Below are 17,577 nucleotides of genomic sequence, written 5' to 3'. Positions count from 1 at the left end.
TCTTTATAGGTTATTATGCTATTATTTTACTAGTCAGACCCACTTGAGATCAAATTGTGCTATAGGTGGCCCCAGAACTAAAATGAGTTTGACACTGCTGATTTAGAGTGTCCAATTTTCCTAATCCCCATATTGCATGTTTTTGGACTGTGGGAGGAAACTGAAGAACCTGGAGAAAACTCGTGCACACACGGGGAGAACATGCAAACTCCATGCAGAAAGGCCCTCGTTCCAACCAGGGTTGTGAACCTGGGTCTTCTTGCTGCAAAGGCAAGAGTGCTGTATGTGACATTCCATTATTATATCATTACCAAACTATACGAAAAACTCTTTTAACAATGGATTAAATCTAATACAAAATGTTATTTATCTCCTGAGGAGTTTCAGTCACTTTCATTATTGGAAAGTGTCATTCAAACAGAGATTAATCATTTCATGTGCAAGTAGTTAAACTATTCCGCAATAATGTGCCAATTACAGTGTAGTGCAAGGAAAGTGGTTTGTACCGATGAGAATAAATAATTCTAGAGAATCATTTAATAAACAATTCACTGCCTTATACTGGATCTCCTTCGGGTTTTCCATCATTCTGCAGAAACCTTGTGGCAACGTCGTGTCTGTACCTTGACAAAGGTGAGTTTGCAGAGACAGGCGCTGCTCTTTGTGTTTCTGATGGTGATCTCGCCGTAATGTTCGATCCACCGTCTTCCACTGAGGATGTTGTGTACACAGGTGGTGACTTTGTTCCACTCATAGTGATCTCCGAACCTTGAAAGACACAGTAGCAGTAGATCAGCTCGAGATGTTGCTAAACAATAAAGGCCTGCGGCGCAAAAAAAACATTTTTACTCTTCAGTTTGGATTAATTGTCTATTAAAATGACGCACATTGATCAATAAAAATATCAATTCCAATCATGGCCTGGCAGCTTAATCAAGGACATATAATAGTTGACATTTCTGCATTAATGTATCTTATAATCCACTTTACTGTCTCTGATATAACTTCTGAGGTAAACTGTTGTTTGTTCACGTTGTGCTGATAAAACCAACAACACCTCACATGGTTCATAGCGACTTTGGTTAATAGTTGCATTCCGACTAGTTAGCCAGTGTGTTGTCTTTTGTTTTTCATTTTACTGTGCGTATTTGTCACTAATGGATCACGACTACTTATTGCCTTTTGCTACTTGTTCTCACTGTAAAGCACAAACGAGACAACAGGACAACAATTCCCATGATGCCGCACTGCTTCCTGATATCATCAAACTAGGTCATTTGTTTTGATTAAGAGACACCTCGGGGCAGAAATGACAAATGATGTGATTAACAGTCCCAGATTTTCAGCCTTTATGCCAACATTTTGCAACATAAAAATAGCACTGCATGCCTCTTCAACCTCGTCCTTCCGGGGCTTTATTCATGAGCCTGCTCTGTGTGAGTACATAGTTATACAATTATATTAGCATGAGGAATCTATTAATAAAATATGTCAGAAAGCACTGGTTTAATCACTGGCTGGATCAGTTTCAAACCCTTTGTATACTGCCAACTCCAATAGATCATGAAAATCAATTCCTCAGAGTCACAGTTTTGTTGATGTTATTTGATGATGTTGTTTTGCTGTTGTCATAAACTGGGAATAACAGTAAAACAGTCAGACTGAGATTGGTCCATGTATTGATTAATGGGATGAACTCTTTGGCTTTAGGTCGTAGGATCAAAGTTACCTGGGAATCATTAGATTAACGGAACCTATTGGTAAAATCTCCATAGATTTCCCCCAGAATTTGTTTTTCCATCTCACATCTGAAAAGCAGAATAGCAAAAACCATCAGAAATAAAGAACAATGTCCTTTTATTTTTTGTACATCCCTCTTTACTTGGGAGTTAACCTACCTTGCCAGAAGGTGAAGTTCTTAGACTCACAGTGACAGGCGGAGATGGGTGGGTGGTGGCTCACCTTTGAGAAAAGATTGAATAAAAACATTCAAAAATCTGACAGCTGGTGTGGCTGTTGATATAACATCAAATATACAGCACATAATCTAAATAAGTGTAACTAAGTAACTTAGAAGAAAAATGCTAAATCTGTGCAAGTTCCAGCTCCTGAAATATGAAATATATTAACATTTACTTTCATTCCAGTGAATATTGACAAAAAAAAAGTTTCACATGCAGCATAATGTATTGGCAGAAATTGAATATCTGTGTTTAATTGCTTAAATGACAGAGAGAGTGGGGGAGCGGAGTGAGTTGTGAAAGTCTGTTTACATCCCTTCTGGATTGCAAAGGCCAGTAGTTCCCTTACACGCTTGGGGAAAAGGACGGGTGAGCGGAGGAGTCCTCCGTTTGTTGTAATCTGTTCGTAAGATAAGAGTATGTATTTCACAGAAAGAAAAAAAAAAATCTACAACCCAATTTACCTGTTCGGAGAAAAAACAGAAGCCTTTGTCTTCCCGAATACATTCATACGTCTCTCCGAGTAGTGGGTTGAATGGCTTACTTCCTGCTCTGTAGTACGTAGATGAGTAGCCTGAGATGGCGAAAGCGGCAACAAGAGCCTGTTGGATTGAAAATAAAAGAAACCTGAATGAAAACGTGACAGGGTTTATCAGTTTATATTAACAGGCTGCGTCAGGAACAATGGAAAAACATTAGGATGCATTTGAGCCCATCGAAAGGACGAGGACGGAAGATAAACAGAAGGATCCAAAGCCAAGAGCGGCATTAGAGCATACTGTCAATTTGCTTAGTAAGATTTAGTCTATTTATATTTGCTTGTGACTGGCAAAGTGAACTCATAAATAAACAAATACAGGTACTATAGAAATCTGAAAGTGAAAGAAATCAACAGCAGGGACGAGTCGACATGTTTTTTTCCGGGTGTAACAGCCACCCTGACAAACATTTGCTTTAACGCGGTGCGTCATAACTGACGGCTGCTTTACCATGCGTTCAAACGGATCCTCGGTCTCCGCAGCTTTGTCCAGCAGCTCGCTGTACTCCAGCTCTTCACACATACGCTGCAGGGTGTTGAGGGGCTCGTTGAGCTCCACTGGCATGGACACTTTGGACAGGTCCTTGCCGATGTTGTTTCTCAGGATGTTCCAGAGGTTGATGTTGGTGGTGTCGGGACACGGCGCCGACAGGCAGGTGCGTCGCCCGTTGCGGAAAGCACAGCCAGCGAAGTCTCCGTTGGCCACTGACAGAACAACATCACTTCATTAACTATTGACAAGTTACAACATCTGTGGTAGCCACTGCTATTCTTGGCAATACACTCTTGAATTATGTTTCTAATGATATATATCCCATACATAGCAACACATTACAATCAAGATATAAAATCCTTTCTAAAAATCAATTGGCTGGCAAACATGTATGTTGAGTACAGTTGATAAACAATAAATAAATTAGACACCAAGTATAAGATACAAAAATGATCTATTTCCAGTACTTTTATGTAGAGGATTATATTGCTGACTGGGTTAACCTTTGTCTGAGTAAATAAAGTGATGCAAAAATGAAATAAATGTGTTAAAATACTACTATAAAACAAATGATCTTATATAATAACAATGTAGGCCTTAAAATATTGTGACTCACAAAGATAACTGCCTGTGAATCCTTTAAAAGTGCAAATTCAAGAGAAGTCAGAGTGACCTATGTTTATAGTAGAGATTTAAAAGTTGAGTCTGATTTGGTCAGTCCATCAGTTTCCTGAGGACAGAATGTTCCTGAGCCTCAGGGTACAAACCACAGGCCCTCCTCACATTATAAACCTGGTGCAATGTAGATTGGAATAAATAAAATAGTGTATGTATACCTATGGTTTTCAAAAACCTTTCATATAGAATCGAAAGACCAGGCCACTTAGAGTCTCAGACCCATAAGACTAACTGGAGGTCAGTGTTAGGTCAATAATTGTAATGTAGTCTGTTACTGTTCTTGACTTGTATTATTTTTGTAATGTAATTCCTATATATTTTGAACACTTGGCAAACTTGTACTGGAACCCAGAGTGTTTTCATCATAATGAGACATTATAAATCTCTGCCTGATACATGACAAAGATGGAGCAGTGTGATCCCATCTTCCCTTCCATTTTCTAGTTTTCCTATCAAAGCCTAAGTCAGGCAGAGCAAAACTGCAAAGTCAACTTGCTCAGTCGCACAGATGAATTAGTTGCGTGGTGCAGTGAGGCTCCTGATGGTGCAGAATTGGACCTACTTTGTCTGGAGACATTATCGGTCACACTGGCGTTGTCCTCCGATATGTTATCGCTCACATCGCTGACATATGACTCATCGTCAGAGCCCTGTGAGGGGAACAGGTAGAGAGCTGAGTGAGTCAGTGAGAGTACAGCACAAACTCTAATCACAACAGCAAATAGCATTAGCCTCACACATCTACACACACACACACACACACACACACACACAGTTGACTGCAGTTTGCCAGTGGCTAACAAACTGCAGCAGTTGCTACTTATCTGTCCCACTGCAGTAATCGTGAGACAAGACACTGCAGCATTTTCATACTTTATATAGCAAACACAATGGCCATGGTAGCCACTCGCTGTAATAACCTCTATTACAGTTGCCTGCTGCTGGTGAACATTAGGTTGACAGAGTAACGCTGGTCTAGATTGGTCAGCTGTTGGAGCCACAAGATGGAGGGGGCTTTGATGAGCCCTCATTGAGTAATACTTCAATGTGGATCAGTGCGAGCCTGGGGAGCTACAATGCTTAATGGCTCTTCAGAGACCTCATATATTAGGAGCAGGGTGTTTTTATGGGCGTTAAAAGGGGAGACGGCAGAAGTGACTGTTTCAAGTGAAGGACCAAACTTCCTTTAGACGGAGGAGAGTTATTATTCTTAGATACTTCTGAGCCTCAGGGAAGATTAAAAAAGAGCCCTCATATGTGTCAGAGTTACTGTTATATGCTATCTTTTTTTTTTAAGCTTTTTTTTTCTACCCTCATTAATTGCTGGCTAACTCGAGTTCCACACACAATGAGGTTTTATTCAGATTCCCAGCAGCACGGCGAGTTCAACCACCCATCCCCTCCCCCTGTCCAGTTATACCTCATTCTCTGACGAGCTGGCTGACAGAAGCACTTCCTGGGCATCAAAGAACTCAGAGACAGACTCGGACATGGAGAGTCGGCTCTCATTAGAAGCCTGCTGAGTCAGAGGGATCCCCATCTGTTCCCCGGCCTGTAGACAAATACACAAGATGTTCAATGCCCCTTGCTATGGAGACAGTTATGAGCCAAACACACCTTTGGAAGGCAACACAGACTTCATCTTGCAGCATGTGTATCCTCGCCAGAGGGCAAGCTCCCATCCGTTACTAATTAGTATATTTTCCATTAACCTTGATGTCAGGTTGTGCATAGAATAATGATCTATTAAACCTACCTGCCAGTGCAAACTGGAAAGACCATCAGTCTATAAGCACAGGAATCAATAACGCGATTGATAATGCAGGACGTAAACACACCTACTACCTGATCGGCCTTCATGTTTCAAAAATACTGGAGATTGAAATCGGTATCAACAGTGACACAATTTCCCCTGTGACCTACCTCATCAGGCGTGGAAATGATGTTCACACTGACAACTTGTTCAGTCAAGACAGATTCAGAGTGGATGCGGTTGAGTCGAGTCCGAAGTTCTGCATTTTGGGACAGGGCCTATATGACAGTGAATAAATAAATACTCACTTGAATTAACAACATCAGGAAAATACACAATAAAGCAACACACATATGAGTGGAAACCCGTGGGATTGATTTTCAATTTACTGATTCTAGTGGTTTGATTCAGTTACACTGAAAACAGCTGCTTTACAAGTCACTAGTCACACACTTTTGTGTGTGTGTGTGTGTGTCTCGCATGTAAAACGAAGTCACTGCAGTTTCACGCAGCCTTGCAGTGATGACTTCGCCCACGTTGAGTAGGTACTTTTTTTGTAGTGGAGATGCAACCTAAACCGTGCCGTGTCGAGGCGAGAAGAGTAGAGCCATAAGTCTACGTATTAGTCTACTGGAGCTGAAATGAAATGTCTAGATGCAGATTATTGATGTTCTCAGAGATAGCAGTATGGATGTAACATAAATCAGCATATTCATCATCAACAGAAAGCAGCCGTTATGCAAATTGCCTGCTCAGCGGAGCATTCTTGGTATAGACCAAATGAATGTAAATACAAATGGATACATTTTTTTTCTCATAACTGCTGGATGTTTCAATAAGGTTACTTTGTAAAAAAAAAAAAAAAAGGGTTACATACTGTATGTTAGACAAAATATAAAACAAATATAGATTCAAAATAAAGATAAATGAAGTACTTGCTTACGGGAATTTAAACAGTTTACATCAGCAGCTGTGGCTATAACAACTATGAGACCTGACTATAAACTTCACAGAGAGCTTTGCTATAAAAACCTGTCCTCCTGCCTGTGGCAACATTGTCTCACAAGCTTCCAATTTGGCACTGAGCACAGATAAAGCAGCAGAAACATTTCAGTGAAATGATGTCAACTGTTAGCAGAGAGGCCGACCAATTAAATCAGTGGGATAAAGAGACAGTCCTCAGGAGAAGAGCTAATGAACTATAGTTCCAACTCTCTCTCTCACCAATTAATATAGGGGAAAAAGGATTGGGCTTTTTTTCGACTCACTTGATTCTTCTGTCAGTTATGATTACCATTACAACTTGAACTGCACATTGTGTGTTTTATCTAAAGGCCTGTCATCATCTCTCAACATGATACATTGCAACAGTCAAATACTATACGGCTAAAAAAAAAAGACTGTTCAGATTTAAAGAGACAGTGTGGGTAATGCTCAAAAATGGTTTATTACCTGTGTCAGAGACTTCCTGAGAGAGTAGATTTGAGTTGACTGGTCAGACTGTTCCTGGTCAGACAGAATCTGCTTGATCTTTTCTTTCTCTATGGCCACAGTGTTGAAGGCCGACTTCAACAGAGAGTGGACTGCAAAAGAGACACAACAAAAGGAATAAGGAAAGTCTTCCCTCTCCCTTCATAGTGAGAGTTTCTGTGCCTTTCCTTTGCTTTGTGGTGATTTAAAATGAAACTCTTTCTTGTATTCTTCAAAAACTGCTTTTTTCGTGCTACTTCGTGTTTCAACTGTATAAATGAAATTCATTAATACAATATAAAACAATTAGACCCCAGCTAATGAGTTTTATTGAGTTTTGGTCATCATATCTATTTTTGAGATGGATATATTACTTATGAAGTTTAAGTAATGGCTGAGATGTGGACAATGGTGACATAGCTACAGTAAAACAAAGTTTGAAAACTTTTCAGAATCTCCTATTGGTTTTAAATGAGTTGACCTTTAATGAAATTTGCTAAAACACTGAATTTGCTCGTCACAAGAAATGTCATCCATAACTGCACAATAAAACTGTGCACATTATTACGTAAAGTGCAGAGGGTCTGTGCTTAACCAACGATAATGTGTTTATTTATTTTTTCTATTTTTTATTTTACCTTCTACTTATAATGCTAATCTCAGCAATTACTTTTAAAGCAAAACATTATCATAATTAAAAGAAACCGCTGCCTTAACAACCGTAACCTTGGTATGATTCAGATTAAGAATGACACATGACATAACAGGCATTGATATGTATCTCTTAACAGTCGTGTGCTGCTGCAGGACACACTGTACTGTCCGTCTACCTTTCTGGGCGATGGTGCAGAATTCTTCCTGAAGTTTAAAGTAGTCGCTGGCACACTCTACACTGTCCGTCAGCCGGGAGACAGGAGGCTGAAAGTCCACCAGCTCAGCACATAGGTTGGGGTTGGATGAGTGGAGGCGGACAGGGGACATACTGGCAGACAGAGGGACCTGGAGAGAGATAAAGACCACAGAGGGCCACTGTCAATGCCCTGCAATTCACAGACATGCTGGGGTGTTGTGTCTTACAGCCAGAGTAAGACACCAATTCAACAGCTTGTCTGGCTGTATTTGACTTGCTTTTTGTGGTTGTGGAAAACTTTTGTAGCAGATGGAAGCTTTATTTTAATCTACTGATCTGTAATTAAAAAGAAAAAAAAAACAAAAGGTGTTAAGTGAAGGGGTTGTTTGAAAAACAGTGTATGAAAGCACATTTAGTCTTCTCAGCAAGCACGGATTGATAAATTTAGCAAAGTAAAAAGTAAATTAGAAAAAAAAAAATCATTACTCGTGCCATGACACGCCACACTAATAAGTGCCATTTGCAGTGAAAACTAATTAAATGCACAATTCAAATGGGAAAAGCAACAAGTGTTTTGTCACAGCTGCGTTTGCTCAACAACTTTACCTCTATAACGGGGCACAAAACATAGCAAAGGTTACAATTGTATGTGACGCTGTGAATCTTGAATGAAATTTCTGCTGCTCGATTAATCAGTTACTCAACCACCACACATTAAAACAACTTAACTGAAGGGAGGTACCTGGAGCTGGAATTTTGCGTCTTTGCCGACGCTTTTTGTTCTCCATCTTCTGTTCAAGCGTTTTTCTTTCTTTGACAATTCTACACTCTTTGTGGCACGCGTGGATTAAAATATGCAAAGAAAACAACACAAGTTTCACAGTGATTGCAGTGAAATGACAAAAACAACAACAATACCATGGGCAGGTTGCGAACAAAAAAAAGAAAATGCATTTCAGCCAAACACTGATACAAAAGAAAAATAATGATAGATTCTGATTAGTTCGAGAAGCAGGCAGCTTTTCTGTGAGCACAACTCAATCCTAGAGTTGATGATGAGGACTGAGGAGGTTTAAAAGGACTGAACCGGACACAAAGACATCATTAACTGAGTATAAATGGGCTTTTGAACTGCACACCCACACATGCACACACTACAATGCAGTATAGAAAGACACCTCTAGATAGTAATTGGATTGCTTCACCTGCTCTTCTTTCATTTGTGTGTGTGTTTTTGTGTGTACATGCATGTCCGCGTGAGCAGGTTTACCTGCATATCTGTGAAGTTTGGTGCTGACTGTGTCCTTTGTAGAATCTCCAGACTCTGCAATAACCGACTCAGCTCAGTCAGGTTGGACTGGCACCGTGCAAGCTCTGAAAATGAAATTCACACCCACACACCCAACACATTCAGCGTTATGTGTCATGCAATGGTCATCAATCCTCCGGCGGAGGGGTTTTCGAGGACTTCTCAAAAGGCTGCAGGCTTGATTTAATCCACTCCTTTGTGAAATCGGGTTTGTTGCCAGGGTAAGGAGGAAAATTACACTTACCCTCTGCACATTTGTCCATCTCCTCTGATTCCTGCAGCCAGGCAACTACCTTGCTCTGGCCGTTACTGTAGGAGGCAGGCAGGCTGCTGTTGCTATTGTTGCTGGGGGTCACCGGCTGCCATGGCAAGCTGCTTGGCTTGGCCTGCTGTAGCAAAAGACACAGGATTCCATTCCATTCTTTAACGGAATTAATGTAAATATAAATCTAATCTCTTAATTACCAGACACATTTCCTCTGATACTACAAATCCAGGATTCATGTCACTTGCAGTTGCAGGGGTTGACTTTCCTTGCAGAGATGCATGATATCATTAGCATGATATCGGTATTGGCAGATATTGGCTTTAAAAGGTATTATTGGATATTGGCAAACACACCAAGATCCAACAATATGACTGATGACTAAAATAGTAGGCTGCTACCTCCTTGACTTCTATGCCAGCACCCCCTACAACTATTATGTTTTTATGCTTATTCATTTTGCACAATGAAGGTATTTTATAGCCACATCTGCTGCGACATAAGTATGAAAAATATTATGTTAATTTCACCACAAAAGAGACTAAATGGCCTACAGTATATATCGGTTAACAGTCTGAGCATCCCTTATACATCCCTAGAAGTTGGTCTCTGCTTCAAAACTAACTCTGCTGCAGCCAAGAGTCAGTTCACTGTCCCTGACAACGAGACAAATAAAATAAAGAAAACCAAAAACATAATGATGTCAGGGTGCTTCAATGTAACAGGAGAGCTGAGTATCTTTAGTGTATGGAAGCTCAGTCTGGCTAAATAAGCAAATGCTTTTAGCAGACTAATGCTAGATGTCAGGCAAATACTGTCCAAAAACATCTATTCCTATTTGCAACATATGAAATAATAAAATGCAGAGAAAGCTCAGACTGATGTATCAGTTACCAGTTAACTGTGACTACAGGAGCAGACTCTTTCATTTCTTCCTGGCAGAGCTCATCAGGCTGCAGCCAGCTCCTCTGAGTCACCTCTAATGGCCTGTATGAAGCACAGAGCATCATTCCCAGGAGAACCTGCTCAAACTGCATCCTCACATTTATACACAAATCACACACATGGAAAATGACCAGAGGTTCACATTAAACTCATTACTGTAGACAAACAAAACCTACTGTGATCTGTCTAAAATAACATTTCCAGTTGGCTTTACTGGATTAGCCACATATCTGTCTAAACGTTCACACCCATTAGTCTAACATTAGCCACACAATCCAGAGAAGCTCTGGTATTCTAGTGTCATTTGTATGGATATGTAACTGTTAAAAATAAGTAAATTTAAAGGAAAATATCACAAGATGAGGCATTAGGACACAGCAAAACAAGACAGACGCAGTCCTGTTTGTTGAATTTTACTTCCTTTACAATAATAATAATAATACCCTAGTTTCCAGTAATATAAACATAACTAGGTGATCTCATTCCCCATGACAAACCCCTCTTGAATAAGTGACTGTCCTCTATTCTAAGCACAGCAAGAGACCACATTTATGAAAGAAGGTGAAAAGTGATTCTAGTCCAATACAGTTTTTAAAAAATGGCTCCGATCAAACCACACAACGCTATTCCATTGCCATTTATACTCATGCACAAGAAAAGTAAAAGAGTCTGTTATACAGTAATGGCCAAACAATGCAGTGGCCAGTTTCACAGATATGTGAGTCTGAGGGGCAGAGTCCTCTGTGAGTTGAAAGGCATGAAGACAGATGTGGAAGTTGTTCGGTTGCTGCTTTACACAACCAATATGTCAATACGTTTTGAGCCATTTGCTTGTGTTTGTGATAAATCATCCTAACTGAGTAAGCAAGTGTCATATTGTATGTCTGGAAATATTACTTTCTCCCCACCGACTTTGTTCAATGTTTGCCAAACTTTGTTGTTGGTTAAATGTGCTACAGCCAGTTTAAAGTCATTTCACTGATTATGTTTTGTCAGCAATGCAATCATGCAAACCAATTTCTATAAAGAATTATTAGATAAGAGCCACTTCAAAATATGTTTATGACGACTGACCTTTGCTTCATGAACCACACTTGCAGCTGGTTGGGTAGACTCCATGGCAGCTGGGGGAGGAAATGTTCGCATGGTGGCATCACGGGGCGATCGTACAATCTCATTCTGCCTGTAAAGCCGGTGATGACGCAACTTTGATACCCAGGCGTCAAAGATTTCTTGAGATTTTACCTGAAAAAGAAGAGGATACACACAGAGCTTAAAACCTCTTAAACCACCAACCGTGATGTTAAAATGAAATTCTAATACTCTTTCCATCAGCGTTACCTTTAGGTGATAGATATGCTCCTCTGTGTCCAGGTCGATACGACGAGCCCGCTTTTTTATAGACATGACTGAGAGGCCAACGTCAATGCTGCCATGCACTTTGCCTTTCTGGAGCTGAGGCAAGAGATTTTACCATTAGCATTACAATTAGTCGCATTTCTTGTAATGCGGCACATAAATGACAGCCAGGGAATCAGTTAAATGATTTATTATTTGATATACAGAACATTTATTTAAATGCATTTTGATGATAAACTACCATTACCAAGGTTTAAAAGTCCCATCACGACCCTCAGGTGTTTTTATTTTACCAATAAGTTAATAACACGCCAACGTCAAAAGCTTTAAATTGGTAGAAATGAAACATGACCTAAAGTGAGTAAAGAATCTTAATCGTGCGGGATACTTTTGGTTTTTCAAGTCTATCCTTACTATTCTTAATTCTTAGTTTTCTTGCACAGTGACATAGCGTCCATACACACACTGACCATCATGCTCTGTGTTGCAGATGTTTCTGCTGACTCATTGCCAAAGCCAAGCTGATGACAGACTGGCCTGCTTTGTCTGTGCCTGTGGGATATGGTCAGGATTACTTACATCAATGGGGGACTTTGAGTACTTCAGGATACCATTGTCCAGAACAAAAAAGCGCTGCAGAGAAAATAAGCATAAAAATAACGTGTTGATTAAATAACATTTAATATAGACCACATTAGAGCTGATTTAATGGTACAAATGAATTGTCTTCCATAGTTAATTCCCTCTTAATCAGCTGTAGGACATTAATGTTGTGTGTTGTACCCGTTTTGAGGATTTAAGTTGATGCTGGCAAGTTGGCAACTTCAAATTACATTTCCACTTAGCTTTTGAAGGACACCCAGAGAGCATGGGACCAGGCGAATGAAAAAGGGGAACGTCTTCCAGACAAAAGCACTTTACTGGAAAACTGTTTTAACATTCAGGGAGGATCTGTGTTTGAATGCAGCAAAAGTTTATTTGTGTCTCATTTTGCTTGTAGATCTTACCTTGTGCCAGCCTTTCAGTGGCCATTTCCGCTTCTTCAACATAAAACCCTCATGTTTATCAGGCCTCTGGACATTGCTCTGTCCAATTTTCAACCCTTCAATGATTTCCCAGCTGTCTCCTTCCTAAATGAGGAGAGAAATACAACAGTGTCAGTGACTAATCCACTTACTTCTCCAGAACAGTAAGACAACAGGGGACACACCTACTGTGACAATTAAAAAAAACACAAAAAGAAAAATGTCCACCGTCTGACAGAGAGAGAAAACAACAGGGATACACTTGTTTGTTTTCCCTTGTGCCACACATTTAAAGAAATACTGCCCCATCCAAATTTCCCCTGCTTTCTCAGCATTTCCACCCCATTAGCTTTCGCCTGACTGTGCTCTTCCTGATTCTAGAGGGTGTGTAAATCAAAGTGACACCTCTGGAGTAGAGGGATGGCAGGGTCAGGTAGGGGCGGGTGAGCCCTTGCAACTATTTTGAGATTCAATAGATCCTATTTTCTAAAATGATCTGGTTTCAGATTTGTAAATTAGAAACTTTTCTGGTTTATTTACTCTGCTCTGACAGTAAAAGAAAATGGGGAAAAACTAAATTTTCTAACAGATTTGACTGATGAATCAATAATGCAATTAATCAATAGTAGCAGCCCAACAAGGACAAGGTTCTCAGGCAAAATATGCTTAATACTAGCCTGTATTTTCACTGCATGATGTGATAAGGCGATCCTCACAACAGCATGACGTCACCTGACCTTGGTGCGCAGACAACAGCTTGTTTAATCTAATGACCATGCAAATGGATCTGTCTGGTACTGAGGTTGTGTTTCTCCACCGATGGTGGCCTCTCCTTTTCAGTGGCCCTGTGCAACCAGGGACGTGGACCAGATTGACTTCATTAGCAAAGTGTACATCACCCCTCACAGCAATCATAACATAAAAGGCAGCAGTCTACTCACAGAGATTAAGTCATTTTAAGAACTCAACTATATAATGGTGCCTGTGAAATGATCAATACATCAACACATCTCCTTTTACAACATAACAGCATTTAACATGACGACCAGCCTCTAATAGACAGATAGCAGCGCATGAGAACCACTCCAGACAGACTTCCTGTGTCTTATCTGAGGCATTACAGACAGACACTCAATGGGCACTAAACTGATTAATCAATATTACACTAAATAAAGAACAGCTTCTGCAGCAACTATTTCAATTCAGAGCATATTCTGGGTAAAGTTCCGAACTGACAATCAACCATACAGACCCACAAATTGCCGATGTGGAACAGGCTACACAACCATTAACCATGTTAATATAAAAGTATGTGGCGTCTTTGTCTGCAATATTGCCACAATTAAAGAATTAGCTTTTGTATTTTGACCCTGAAAACAGACTGGAATTGAGCCAAAGTGATTTCCTGCAGTCCGCTCACATTCATTGATCTCACTGCAGAATAATTTAAGGTTGAATGAGCCGGTTCCTCTGGGTGAGCTTTCCTTCTCAATGAAAGATCTTGTGGCTCACTCAGTAAAAAGCTGTCTGCTTTTCTGCTACAACTCTTTTTTTAAATGTTCCATAAGCCTGTTAATTAGGACTGACTTGATTCACTATGTTTGTTGTCCTGTCCTATTCCCAGGAAATATTAATATATATTTATAAACTGTATAAAAACAAATGAAACAGTGAAAGGACCAAATCAATCAACAAAAAAGTTTTTTTGTTTTTTTTTATGTCAGTTTCATATGCCAAAACCACCTACAGTGACACTCAGCAGCACAGCACAGCCTTTAATACTACAATCAATCAAACTATTACAGTTAAGGTCTATGTGAGCAAGAGAAAGGACAAACATTCCCCTGGGACACCTTTGGCTAAATCAGCACAATATATGTCAGTGCAAAAGCTTCTGACTTCTGATGACAAGAGTGTAAACTGCTTGGGAATGAGAGTATATATACTGATATACTGGAGGGTCAATACAATAAGAAAGTGACAAAAAACATTGTAGATGTTTATTTTTAAAAATCTTATAGAGGATGGCTACACAATTAGAGAATAGCTACATACACAACTCTCTAACAAACTCATTTTGTTGTAGCAATGAAAATGTTTATGGAATACATTTCTTATTTTCACCAAAAAACATCACTTCACTTGTGATAGTGAATTAATCAGTCGTCACAGAGAATTGAGAGGGTCCTCGCTCTCACTCCTTTACCCCTAATACTAATATTCATAGGCCTGACTCATGTATACAGCCGCTGTATGTGTGTGTGTCACAAAGCTGCATCAGGAGAAGATGTGTCTTCCTCACAGCAGCATCTCTGTCACTAGTTCCAGAAGCTCAGGTGTTCACCTGTTGTGTGCTGAAGAGTTATCTCAAACCAGCACATTAGACTGATTTATTGTTAACTTACTAACACATATATGATGATACGATTCATCTTGTCAGGGGAAGTGCAGAATCATTCTTTCATTAGCAATAACATCTGTATATTCATAAATCATCTTACTGCAACTGACAATCACACCATTGATTTCCCGTTTCTCATATATCAAGGGAACCAGTGCATGATTCTATTTATACCTCCTGCAATCACTAAACCAAAAAAATTTCATAATATGGATAATAGTAGTTACAACTTGTTACTTATTATGTAATGTGTTGATCCACAGACACAGACTAAGAGTGTGTGCATGTGTGTGCGAGAGACAGTCAGCAGGTTGTGCCTCTAATTGCTCTCATGAGAGTCTCAGAGTGAACAGTAGTTGTCAGCAGAGAGGAAAGTGAACACGTATTGATTTGAAAAATGGGGGCTGGATCTCATTAAGACTTTCCCCCTCAACAGAATGCCACTCTCTGAATTTTCCTCAAAAACTGAGACCCAGTCAAGCTAGCTAAGGTCTTTCTCTGCGTCTACAATGCAGCCTCAGGACATTCCTCAAGACAATGCAGTGTGTGGTACAAAACACACCAAGCAAACAGTGATGCAGCATAATGCTGCTACAAAGGTTACGCACAACTAAGGTTTATCCATCTTTGTAAAACGTTGCAAAATGTCATTAAATTCAACTCAGCCAGGCGTGTTTACAGATTCACTTAATGGTTCAGTGGCCTAAAACATAGGTCTCGCTTCGCTTCAAGTGAACCAAATGCAGGAAGCAGACTACAACGCAGGGCATTGTGGGTTAACACAACCACAACATACCCGTGTGGAGAACGATAGGAGAAATGTCTGAGTCCATTGTTGCAGCGTATATGTGTCGTATGTTCGGATAAAAGGATTTGATGCAGCTCCATGTTTTGCTCTTATGTGGAGGAAACAGAAGTTGTCCTGCATTAACCAACAGATGAGCGAGTTTTCTTGTTCATTGTTGTCTTGTCTTCTCCTTCAGTAATTCTTGATGCATCGCTGCCTCAGGCGAGGAGGGGAATAGGTTATTCAAAAGGTTCGGTTTGTTTCACTAAAGTGCAGTGTGAAAGCAAACTCGGACCGGCTGAATGTTGCAACCCCCAATTGAACCGAGTCCCCAATCGTACCGAGTCTAGCAGACTATTAGGTGTGAAAACGACCTAAATGACCAAACGCTCCCATATAAGTGATAGTTGTTGGAATAAAGAGCAATTTAATCTTTTTCAATCGGCGTGTTAACATGACATAAAAAAGTGTTTGACTGAAATTGCATTCAATCTGGAGTATAGTTACTACCGTATTTATCCATTCAGTTGGACCAGAGTCACACTCTATGTGGCCTGGGCAATAATAGAAATAATAGAAGAAGCCTGTACACATAGGAATATAGGACAACAGTGACAAAAACATGGCAAAATTCAGTATATTTAAAAGTAGGATAAAATCAGAATGGCAGATAACATGCTAACAACTAGCCGCAAACTAAACTGGAAAGCACCTACCTCTAACAAGCTGAAAGTGGGTGTACTGCCACCTAGCATAGCAGAGGCAGACACACTTAAGTCAATAAAATGATTCCCCACTAGTACAATTGCATAGTCTAAGCATGATGGAAACATTAACTGACAGCAGCTTTAAGATTAACAGATGAAGTATTGCACCCTTTCACCAATAAAGGCGTCCTTTTCAAAAGCAGGGATGCAACAATAAAGAAAGGAACAATGAAGAGATGGATTGGAGGTATTAACCGTCTTTTTCATCATGTAGCAGGTCTTTGATGTTGTTTTTTGAAAATGGCCCCACTTCTCCCTCTCTCCTTAGAGAGTCGTCTCCCACAGAGACAAGCTGGGCTCCCACACAGCATACCAGAGTGTGCCACATGTTTGGTGGAGCACCAAGCCTCCGCCTGTTCCTCATGAAATATTCATGACCGAGTGCAGACGGAAAAGCTGTGATGTCACAGATTCCAGTCTCGGTGTCGTGTTTCTACGTATACACAGTGACACAGCAGCTCAGTGAGGTATGGAGGGCTGGGGGCTTCAGATGGCTCACTGCAGAGGACTAAACAAACTGTCCTGTGAACGCATCTCAGTATTTACCCAATGCCACTATTTACTATGAGTCTGCACTGCTTTCACTCAGGTGATTAATCACCTAATCAGTTGTTAAGGTCTTTTCTGGTTGATAGTTTGTTTGTTTTTTTCTTTGAATTGACCATTCGCCGGGAGTCAACTTAATCATTAGCCATTATCTGACGAGACAGATATGTCTGAATTTATCTGCAAACTTTTGCTTGTTTGGTTGTCACCACTGTCTGACATTCAGTTTTAGGGTAATGGATGATAAACAATGAAGCTATCAGATGATTAGGTGGATTTCTGTCATGTCAGAATCTAGACTTGTGCTGTCCTACACATTGAGAGATAACTGAGATTATTTCTTCCATTTAAAGTAAAATTAAGAAAAGGAGCTAAGTTCTTCAACATATTTTAAAATAAATGACAACCACAGTTAGTGGTTCTTTATTTA

At 40.0% G+C, this 17,577-nt stretch overlaps 1 protein-coding gene across 3 annotated transcripts in view; it reads right to left on the bottom strand.

Annotated features, from left to right (window-relative positions):
* The window catches only part of osbpl6 (oxysterol binding protein-like 6), a 33,064-nt gene that overhangs the window by 5,780 nt on the left and 9,707 nt on the right, over positions 1-17,577 (bottom strand). For 2 of the 3 annotated variants that reach the window (XM_058616085.1, XM_058616077.1), the window contains exons 3-19: positions 12,629-12,751; positions 12,201-12,254; positions 11,604-11,717; positions 11,337-11,507; positions 9,297-9,441; positions 9,014-9,117; positions 8,486-8,572; positions 7,724-7,892; positions 6,876-7,006; positions 5,594-5,701; positions 5,091-5,222; positions 4,233-4,320; positions 2,951-3,204; positions 2,426-2,563; positions 1,899-1,962; positions 1,730-1,808; positions 624-768 (exon numbers count right to left, since the gene is read on the bottom strand). In XM_058616085.1, the coding sequence (XP_058472068.1) occupies positions 624-768; positions 1,730-1,808; positions 1,899-1,962; positions 2,426-2,563; positions 2,951-3,204; positions 4,233-4,320; positions 5,091-5,222; positions 5,594-5,701; positions 6,876-7,006; positions 7,724-7,892; positions 8,486-8,572; positions 9,014-9,117; positions 9,297-9,441; positions 11,337-11,507; positions 11,604-11,717; positions 12,201-12,254; positions 12,629-12,751 (2,106 nt within the window). The remainder of the gene's footprint in view (positions 1-623; positions 769-1,729; positions 1,809-1,898; positions 1,963-2,425; positions 2,564-2,950; positions 3,205-4,232; positions 4,321-5,090; positions 5,223-5,593; positions 5,702-6,875; positions 7,007-7,723; positions 7,893-8,485; positions 8,573-9,013; positions 9,118-9,296; positions 9,442-11,336; positions 11,508-11,603; positions 11,718-12,200; positions 12,255-12,628; positions 12,752-17,577) is intronic. The other variant, XM_058616094.1, reaches the window with a different exon arrangement.

This window comes from Solea solea, chromosome 2 (genome assembly GCF_958295425.1).
Source record: "Solea solea chromosome 2, fSolSol10.1, whole genome shotgun sequence".
In the NCBI taxonomy this organism is placed as follows: domain Eukaryota; kingdom Metazoa; phylum Chordata; class Actinopteri; order Pleuronectiformes; family Soleidae; genus Solea; species Solea solea.
This window is presented reverse-complemented; position numbering and strand designations above follow the sequence as displayed.